General features: G+C 42.0%; 1 protein-coding gene across 1 annotated transcript in view; it reads left to right on the forward strand.

The window, feature by feature from the left end:
• Nucleotides 1-9,073, forward strand: part of cracr2aa (calcium release activated channel regulator 2Aa) — a 21,169-nt gene extending 12,096 nt beyond the window's left edge. The window contains exons 8-18 of the mRNA XM_004070194.5: nucleotides 239-426; nucleotides 1,716-1,787; nucleotides 2,824-2,869; nucleotides 2,988-3,076; nucleotides 3,151-3,457; nucleotides 3,533-3,665; nucleotides 6,589-6,670; nucleotides 6,884-6,998; nucleotides 7,121-7,222; nucleotides 7,351-7,427; nucleotides 8,327-9,073. Of these exons, the coding sequence (XP_004070242.1) occupies nucleotides 239-426; nucleotides 1,716-1,787; nucleotides 2,824-2,869; nucleotides 2,988-3,076; nucleotides 3,151-3,457; nucleotides 3,533-3,665; nucleotides 6,589-6,670; nucleotides 6,884-6,998; nucleotides 7,121-7,222; nucleotides 7,351-7,427; nucleotides 8,327-8,414 (1,299 nt within the window). The 3' untranslated portion in view covers nucleotides 8,415-9,073. The remainder of the gene's footprint in view (nucleotides 1-238; nucleotides 427-1,715; nucleotides 1,788-2,823; nucleotides 2,870-2,987; nucleotides 3,077-3,150; nucleotides 3,458-3,532; nucleotides 3,666-6,588; nucleotides 6,671-6,883; nucleotides 6,999-7,120; nucleotides 7,223-7,350; nucleotides 7,428-8,326) is intronic.
• Nucleotides 9,074-10,422: the final 1,349 nt, after the last annotated feature.

Consider the following 10,422-nt stretch of genomic DNA (forward strand, 5'->3'; position numbering starts at 1 on the left):
GGATTGTTTTTGCATTTGCACCCTCCGAGTGAAAACAGCTGGCTAAGGCGTGCGGAATCATAGAAACACTGCTGCAGAAAAAAAATGACTCTTTATTTGTAGCATTTCTTTTTTATTTGCAGCAGGGTTTTATTTTTTTGTTTGCACCGTTACTTTTTTTTTTTTCTTACTTTGGTCTCGGCCACCATAACTAAATGATAAAACCCCTGAAAGTGCACCTGCATGCGTCTCTCTCCAGCTGGAGTTTCAGTGCCAAGAACTTCACGGTAAGCAGCACGTGACCAAGGTGGAGAACATGAAGCTGAAGCAGTCGAACGGCGAGCTGGAGCGAGAGCTGCAGTACGTCAGCCAAAAGCTGATGTTTGCACAGGAGCAGCTGGAGTTACTGCAGGAGCAATCGTCCAAACTCCACGAGGAGAAGGAGATGTGAGTGGCTTCAGGGCTCCTCTGCTGCCACGAAGCAGAGAGGTTTATGCTTCTCCATCCCATCGTCTTACTCTTTTATGGATTTGGAAATGAATGAGGGAAACGTAAAGTTCTTAAACTTTTTAAATAATAATTTCAGCTGGAAAGATCATTCAGACTTGCATCAAAGTCTTTCACTTGTAGATTTTTGAAAATCCCAAAGTTTTCATACACATCAAATAAATCATTTTAAATGAAGTAACTTTCATTAAAGGGCCTACACCATGTTATCCTTAAAGCTTTTATAGTAAACACTATCCATGTATATGGTAATATATTAATTATGGCACGCTAAAGAACACATTTCTTATGAAATATCAATTATTTTCCTGAGTTGTTTCCTGGAAGTAAGACAACACCATCTCCGAGGCTCCGCCTTTTGCTCCTTGTGGGTGTTGCCCATTTCATGTCATCCTAGAGTCGGCCTCGGCAGCGTGTCGGCGTGTCTCCCACAAAAACGGACAACATCCAAACTTGAGCAGAGATGGATGCACAGATTGTGCATAGAAAAGGAAATCGTTTAGCCGAGCACCGCTAGCTCCACGGAGAAAGTGTGTGTGTTAGCTGGTGGGCGGGGCTGGCAGTACAGACTCTTCCTGGGAGGGGCGGTTCCTCACTTTGTGATGTCACAATGGGAGTTGGGAGGGGCTAGTGCTCAGAGCGCAGCTTTTTAGAGGAAAACTCAGCGATGAATGGATCAAAGCACAGCTTTAGGGTTTCTTTTTTTGAGGAATGAACATTATAATACTTAAAAGCTCAACAAATTCTTTTTGTGTCATACAGACCCTTTTAAAATCTAAATTTTGATTATCTTCCTGCATTTTTGAAGTTTCAACCGATTTGAAATAATCGTATTCCGAGGGGGAAAGAAAGGAGCAGGAAATCTTTAAATAAAGTCACAAATTCCTTGTTTTCCTGTAATGGTGCGTTTTAAATGTTTACTGAGAGATTTGCCAGCTTTCGTCTCCTTTGGGGGCAAACATGGTTCTCACAGGGTTTCAGCTGGTATTTCTGCTGTGATCTGCAGAACAATCTGCTTTTTTGCTTTCGGTTGAACAAACTGTCGCACATCTTTCTAAATGTCACTTTCTGTGGCTGTGATACTGTTGATGAAAAGACGATAATCTCATTGAGTTTTTTTTGTTGTCGTTGTTCTCTTTCCCTTTTTTTGTGTCCATCGTTTATCCACAGAAGATTCAGGATTTTCTCGATGTGGTTAATGTCTGACTGTTGAATGTTCTCCAACTCAGGGAAGTCTATCGGGTGACTGAGGGACTGCACAGAGACCGGGCCAGTCTCCTCAAACAACTGGACCTGTTGAGGTCAGCTCCAGCCTCCTGTGCCTTTAAAGATGATACTTGATTGTTTTTATAAAATCACATTTGACATACTCTTACTGTTTTTTAACTGATTTTAAGAGAAAAAATATCTTTTAATGTCATGGTTTCATCTACAATGCTCAAAGATGAGATTTGTCAGCCATGCATGGATGCACATTGATTGGAGTTCAGCTCTCATGTTCCTACTAGTGCAGGAGTCTGCAACCTTTAATGCTAAAAAAAGAATATAGCATTTGGGTAAAACCTAGAGCTGCAAAGTCTTCTATTACCCTTTGGGAAATGTTGATACTGGTTTGCATTTTTACCAGTATTACTTAAAAATATAGACACGGTAAATTGTAGGGATGGCACCGTTCCCCATCAAAATCTGAACTGAATGTAACACCATTAAACCGAATCATGGGAAGATTGAATTGATGCATCCTTAATAAATTATATTTGGTATAGATTAAAACCGAAATGTAAATGTTTTCATTTGAAATTGCTTCTGACTGTGGATGAGGCATATATGACTTCCTCTTTAAATTGAGGCACATAGGAGCTAATGTTGAAAAGTTTCAAGAATTAAGTCTAAAATGGCTTTTTCTCTTATGTCTGAGGTCTGCTTTGGTAGACCGTCATCCTTGTCCCTACTTACTACACATGTTAACATGAACATGACTGTATTGGTTTATAATTCAATAAAAATTGTATATGAAGAATTTTAAGTGGATTTTCTTAGCAGCTCTCTTCTGTACAACAGAAACGGTTTTGTGCAGCATGAACTAACTGATGCTTTAAACTCAGAGAAGCTCAGACGTTTCACTGAAACTTTGACACTAAAATCAATGCTAACGAAGTAACTTTTAAAACTTAGGGCAGCTTTCATTTTATTTTTCCTCCAGCCAGGGAGCCTCTATGGAGGGGTAAAAGAGTTTCAGGGTTCAAATCCCAGCTCTAGTAGAAAAACGAAAACAAAATGTGAAATCTGTCATTTTATGTCAATCAAATCTACATGTCATCTTGTTTATTTTCTCAGAGAAATGAACAAACATTTGCGAGATGAGAGAGACATGGTCCATCACGTACGTACAAGACTTCACCTTCTTTCTTTTATTTTTTCCAGTTTCAAACCCTTTAAACTTGAGGAGTAAACAGGAAAACCTGTAACACTAAAAAACAATGTTTTTTCTGATTTTCCAGAAACCCAAAAATTCTTTGAGAAGAGCGACTTTAAAGCAGCGGCCGTCAGTGGATGAGCTGAAAGTCTCAAACGCAGAATTCCCCAGAAGGTAGACGGCTTCGGCGTTCTTCTCACAGCTGTAATTCCTGCCGTTTAAGGCTTCATTTTTGTTCCCATCTGCAGTGAGGATGAGGAGGCAGAGACGAGGCTGAGCTCAAAGAACGCATCGAGCCAGCCATGTTTGTCTGCCGTGCCGGGACGGCATCTTCGGAGGATCATTTCGATTGAGGAGGACCACCTCCCGCATTTGGTGAACTACCGTTCATCTCCCAACTCTCTCCAGGAGTCCGACGGCGTGGACGACCTGTGCAGCGAAGAAATGGAGGACTTTGTTTACCCCAACACCTCTGCAGAGGAAAATGGGGAGACGGAGAGGCAAATGCCAACGTCTCCGAGGGTTCAGCCCGTTGGCAAGGAAACCAGCATCAACGTGAGTCCTTTAAAGTAGGAGATGACAGCTTAGCGATGAGTGCTCCACAAACTCCTGTGATTGGCGTCTCCTCAGGAGGAAAGTGCCCCTTCAGCACCCGACCGCCTCTTCAAAGTGGTCCTGGTGGGGAACTCGAGTGTCGGAAAGACCTGTTTCCTCCGGAGGTTCTGTGACGACTGCTTCCACCCCGGCACTTGTGCCACTGTGGGTATGTGCTGCAGCGCAATGAAGCCGTTTTATTTGGGCCTACAAGCTCAAAATACCGATTAGGTTTGCTGGAGCAGCTCTATAAATGCAGAGCTGCAGATAAAACGGTGAAATCCTCTTCCTCCTTTTTCAAATTCCTTTCCGTCTGTGTGGTCTTTGCTTCGAACAGAACGTTCTCTGAACTTACATTTATTTGATCATTTTGGGATTTTCTAGAAGAGGAATGAAAAATGATGTGCTGCAAAAACACCAAACCTTTTCTACTTCCTTATTGTTTTATTTGTTTTTTAAATTTGATTTGAAATGGTTTATTTCAAGCAATAATAATGCACAAAACAAAACAATCAGCAGTTTTACAAGAGTTCTGGAGAAGCTGAAGGTTCTTAATGTTGTTTTTTATCAGACCAGACAGAAGGGCGTCACAATAATCGATGCTAAGCATGAATAATACCAAAAGAGAGCAGTGGGCGGAGCCTAGCCTCATTTTTTAAAGACGATAAACCACTTATACTCACCTGCTTAATATGAGTGATTAAAGTTAGCTTAGAGTCAAACTAACACCCATGTTTCTGAACGACTGAATGAGAATTCTTTTAGTTTCAAAAGCTGTTTCTCTTTCTGTGCTTAAAATTTCAGTTCTTTACTCTCCTGACTGTCTGAAAGGCAGACACACACTGGTCTCAGAGTCTTTAAGACATGTTTTGTTGCTATGGAAACGGCAAGTTTCCAATCTCTCTGATGTACTTTTTGTAAAAAAAAAAAATAAAAAAGCTGCGTGTGATCACTTCATTCATTGCATTTTCTCTAAAAACATATTTTTTCCTGAATTTTATTTTTGATTCGTAAATGTAAAAATTGACTTCTTGAGTTACGCTGTTCATTTAAATAGTAAAGTGTCTATTTGAATGTTAATCAGATGGGTTTCTCTTAGTTTGAACTGGCTTCATTACATCAGAAAACATTTTTTTAACTATTTGACAGTTAAGCTCATTCCTCTCATCCCTGCTGGTTTCCGTTGGCTAGAAATCAAAACCAATCACAACCTGCTGGCTGTTCTTTGATTGGCCAACTGTCTAAAGGTGGCACCCCCTGTCTTTTTTTTATAAGTACAGATTTTGAAAGATGATAATTATTCTGTAGTTTTGCCATAAAAATATTCCGGATTTTTAAATCTGGAAGTATATTTAAAGAAGAACATGAAACCCAGCAGAAATGAGTTGAATGCAATAAAGTGTTAAACCCATTTTTTTCCTGTTTCTCTTTCTTTATTCTAGTATCTTTCGCCATTTTTTGCTGCCTAACTCCTCCTACAATTTTTCCTCTATTTTAACTATCCAACTATTCAAATGTTCAGCTCTTTCATCTTTTTCCAGCTACAACTTTTGGTCCTTCAAATCCTTGAATTTTTCCAGATATTCCAGGAATTTTGGCTCCATTGAAATACATGGGGAATCCTTGGTGTAGAGTAGACGGTCGCTGGTTTGATACCCGGCTCTGGCATTTTTCACAAAAATATCTTTTTTTGTTGTGCTGTTTTCACCTTATTTATGGTCAACTTTGATATATTCTGTATTTTTTTTAATTTCAATTATCACCCTATCGGTTTGATTTTCGTTCAGCAGCATTGCATTGAACCCTGCATATCTTCTGGAAATGCAGCTCCTTCTAGTAAGACATCCGAGCAAAGCCGTCATGACTTTAGATGAGCTGTTGTTCTCCCGCACAACCAAAAGGGAGACTAATCATGCTGTGCATCACTGCCCCCAATGGGAGGAAATCCATGCTTTTCTGCCATCAAGGGCTCAGAATTTTAAACATATTAATAAAAAAAAAGATTTCTCTCCCAAACTGGCATCTCCACTTTGTGTAGAGAAGATCTCCACCTCTGATCCCCCTAGAAAGATGGCAATCAAACCGCCAAAAGCACGAAGGCGAGATGAAGATAAGAGTTTGACGTGTAAAGATTGAGTGATTTCTAGTTTTGAATGAGGAAATGTATGGCTTCATCTCTGCCATAAAGTGAAAGGGCGTAAAGACGACTGAGCGGGCGTATTCAGGAACTGAGTGAGGAACCTTACAACCGTGCAGGTGCAATTCTACCTGAGCGAGCCGAGGCCCTGATCCCGCGCGCTCACTTCTCCTTTGCGCACTTGCTTGGATTTGCACTCAGTGTTAAGGGGGCGTTTTTGTCACTTGGGGGCAGGAAGCTTTCTGGTTGATCTGTTTGGCCTCTTTACATTTTGGAGAAAATGTAAGACTTTTATGTTCCCCTTATGGTTGTGAAAGTACCGTATGTAGAAACTATGATAAAAGGCAGAGAGCCGCATTCAGCTTAAGAGCCGCCTGTTAACCCTCCCCCGCTCTGAAAAATGAAAGTCCCGCCCCGCTGCCTCGCTGCATTTGACCCGCAAATTTCAGCCAATCAGATCAACCACGAAGGTGACTGCCCCCAAGTGACTAAAACGACCCCTTAACACTGAGCGCAAATTCCTGGTGGGGGCGCAACGGAGAATTGACCTCGCTGGATCAGGGCTCAGTTAGGATTGCAGGCCTGCAGTTGCAAAACGCGGGGTCGCTCCGTTAGAATTGCACCTGCGCGGTTGTAAGGTTCGCTCACTCGGTTCCTGAATACGCCCGCTCAGTTGTCTTTACGCCCTTTCACTTTATGGCAGCCATGAAACGCCATAGAAAGGAATGTTCCCAGAAATTACATCGCTGCAGAAATTTTTATAAATTAGCAGCTTTTGGCATCCGATGCAGAGATGAAGCAACTTTTATTTTAAAGCAAAAGGATCTTTAGGGAAAAGTCGCAGAAACCTGTAAAAAATAGAATTAGAAAAAGTTCCATCCATTTTTTTTCTTCAGTCAACTTTTTCTTTATTTTCACACCATCAATATCTTTTTATTTTCTCTCCTCTTTTCAGGAGTTGACTACAGCGTGAAGACGTTAACCGTGGACAACAGCCAGGTGGCGCTGCAGTTGTGGGATACAGCGGGACAGGAGAGGTTAGTCCTGTTTTTTGGAAACTTTTTGTTCTCACCCACTTTTCTTCCACCGAACCCTTAATAAATCTAATCCCTGGGAAAAAAAAGAATTATTTGGGAGATTTGGGAGAAATGTTGAGGTCTGGACATATTTTGTGTGATGAATCCATCAGATTTTGCACATCCGTGGTTAATCTGAGCCGTCCTTTTTGACGATGTGTCTTCTTCACGCAGGTATCGCAGCATCACCAAGCAGTTCTTCCGGAAAGCGGACGGCGTGGTTGTGATGTACGACATCACGGCAGAGCAGAGCTTCACGGCCGTCAGGCAGTGGCTGAGCAGCGTCAAAGTAAGAGAGCAGGCCGCTGGCTGGGTTCTCCTTCACTTTTTCAATCACATGTAGCCGAGTTCAGCTGCTTTTTCTGTTGAAATAAACTTGAAGGTCAATCTTTTTCTCCTCTTTGTCCACAGGAGAGCGCCAATGAAGAGATTCCCATCATGCTCTTGGGAAACAAAACAGACAAAGAGATGGAGAGAAAAGTTGAGAAGAAAATGGGTGAAAGACTGGCCAAGGTCTGTTTTTCCGCAGTGACATGAGTATCTGTAGTGAGAGGAGCAGAAAGGTGGCATTACTTCAGTTTTAGTGTGAAAAACCACAGGAACTTCTCACATCCTGTTTCCTCCTTGAACTGTCCCAAAAGGACTGTCAGCTGAGCGTCTTTGAATGCAGCGCCTACTCCGGAGAAAACGTCCTGGAATCCATGGTTCATTTGGCCAGGTGAGAAAATCACCTGACTCCGCCCATTTTGATGTTTACTAAAGGACAACTGAGGCCGTTTCTGCACACAATCAGTCTTTGATACTTTAATGTTCCCACTTTCAGTACAGATCAGTTTCATAAAGTAAAAAAAAAAATACAGAAAATAAACAAACATGTGTGTAATTGTATACTCAAAGTTCCTGGACAGAAACGCATCCATTTTCTGGTTTTACATCCTGGCACTTTCAGCATCTGTTCATACTCGACACTCTAGGAGACTGCTGGATTTTCTCCATTTGGAAATAAAAAATCACTCTGAGCAGATGTATCCTGTGAGGATCAGTTTTTCTAAAATGGGGCGTGGCTTGCATAAGGCGGATGGTCAAACACGTATACAGTTTGTCCTGTGAGTGTCGCGGTTGTAGGATTTGTCCTGGTAACCCTAGGCACTGGGGATTGGGTCATCTAGACCCACTAGACAGAGCTCTGAACCTTTTTTCTTCAATGATTTGTGATCTTCACTGGTGTCCATGGATTACATGAAATCTTTCCACCTTTATCCACCTTTGTCATGGTAGGGAGAACACCTCAATGGAAGGGGGGGGGGTCATCTAAGATAGCACAAGGGTTAAATGCAGGTGCCATCTGTAAATCCATCTCAGGTGTGTAGGTCTGCAGGGGCAGTCAGTGGTCTGACTTTGCATCACTTTTATCTTTTTTTTTTCATTCCGAAACAAAACTTTGCATTCCAGGTGAGGTATTTAGAAAGCCCACAAACGTGGACTGTAGTACAATCCCAGTACTTTGAAATATTTGTGTAACAAAATTAACCAAATACAGAAATAGATGATGACAAATCTAGAGCTAGCTTCCTGTAGATCCGCTTCATTTCTTTGTCTGGTTTGCTTCTCTCCTAGAATTCTGAAGAAGCAGGAAGACCAGGAGAAGGAGAAGACGGTGCTGCTGGTGGGGGGTCCGTCAGCCAGGAAGAGGTCCTGTTGTTGAACTGGTGATCCGTCCGCCTGTGAGGACACATTCTGACCAAAGCGGCACTCGCACACGGGCTTTTTGCACTACTGTAACTACACCAGTATCTAAAGTGTACTTTCAACTGGATTACTTTGGATTTTTTAGACCTTTTTAGTGCATTTCAAGACCCAAACTGACAGATCATAAATATTTATTTGGCCTCCAAAGTCCATCAACCTGCAACGTTAGACATTTAAATCCAGAGATGTGAGTCCACACTGACGTGTGTTTGTAATTTTTGTGTTTGTTCAGATGAACACTACAACTTCAAACCCTGGAAATTCAACATATTTGTACATTTGTTCTGTAAATTCATGAAGGCCAGTTTTAACAGATGTTTATTTAATCATCTAATCACCTGAAAAAGTCTTTTTTTTATGGGTTTGAAACAATAACATTGTGCACTTTGCAGAACTACTTTTCTTTAAAAAAAAAACACCAGTGTAATAAATATGTGTTACTTTAAATGGAGGATTTTGTGAGATAAATCCACAGAGTAATTATTTTAACAGGATTTCAAATGAAATGCTGACGTGTTCTGATTTTCATGTTGCTTCACTACTAAAACAGCTTGTGACTTTAATGTATTTGTTAAACTATGAATTTAAAAATAAATATTTGTACTTAAAACACCAGAGAACCGCCTCTCTGCGCGTTTTCACCGGTGTACACTCAGCTTCCACCTCATCCGACTGGAAGTCACATGACCGCCGGACCGGTCTGCTTCCAATCCCGCTGCCGCTCCGATAGTGACGTCATCACCTCCAAGGCAACCTGGCTCGCTAACACTCAATCTATTGCCAACAAATCCTTCTGATTGAACGATCTGTTTTCAAGACACAACCTTGATGTTATGTTTCTGACTGAGAATTGGCAAAAAGAGGAAGAGTTTATTCATTTAAACGAACTCTGTCTGGAGAACTGGTCAGTCATCGGGAAGCCCCGCCCCTCTCGCCGTGGTGGGGGTGTGGCAGTTGTGTGCAAGGACAACTATACATGCAAAGACATGAACGCCCAAACGTTCTCTTCTCTTGAATCTCTGTCATTCTAGGTTGATTCCTCAGATCCATTTTTTTGGGTTTTAGTCTACCGCCCCCCCCTGGTCCTGCTGCCCCCTTTTTACATGAATTTATTGACTTTCTCTCCTCCATCATAAAACTGGAAAGGGTTTTAATACTAGGGGATTTTAACCTTCATGTGTTCATCCTGCCCAGCAATGGATTTTTTATTTTGACTGAAACTTTTCATTTTGAGCAGCACGTCTCTGACCCCACCCATCAAAAGGGCAACACTTTGCTCTTGGCCTGAGCATTACTAATCTTTGGGTGGAGGATGTACATATGAGTGATCATAGTGGTGTCTTCTTTAAGTTAAACATCTCTCCTGAACCTGTTTCTTCAGGCATATTGTCTCCAAGGTTTGACCCCCACTTATTTAAAGAATCTTTTGATGTTAACAATCTGATCATTTTAGTGATCACTGTGTCTCAATCCTGGACCAGGTGGCTCCTGTCAAATCCAATGTATCACAGAAAAGAGTGTGTTCCTGGATTAATGAAGCCATCCAAAATTTAAAGAGACAGTGTCGTCAAACTCACGGTGGCGCAGTGGTTGGCGCTCTTGCCTCACAGCAAGAAGGCCCCTGGTTCAAGTCCCAGCTGGGGGACCTGAAACGGGCCATCAATGGGGGGACCTTTCTGTGTGGAGTTTGCATGTTCTCCCCATCCATTCGTGGGTTTTCTCCGAGGACTCTGGCTTCCTCCCACCGTCCAAAAACATGCTTCATAGGTTAATTGGTCACTCCATAGGTGTGAATGGGACTGTGCGTGGGTGTGTGATATGTGTGACCGTGCGACAGACTGGCGACCTGTCCAGGGTGTCCCCTGACTTCGCCCACAAGTGGCAGGGATAGGCTCCAGCAGCCCCGTGACCCGAAAGGGACAAACGAAAGAGAATGAATGGGGGGAAAAAAAGTGTTGTCAAAC

The sequence above is a fragment of the Oryzias latipes genome, chromosome 6, assembly GCF_053564925.1.
Source record: "Oryzias latipes strain Hd-rR chromosome 6, Olatipes_Hd-rR_3.1".
Classification (NCBI taxonomy): Eukaryota; Metazoa; Chordata; class Actinopteri; order Beloniformes; family Adrianichthyidae; genus Oryzias; species Oryzias latipes.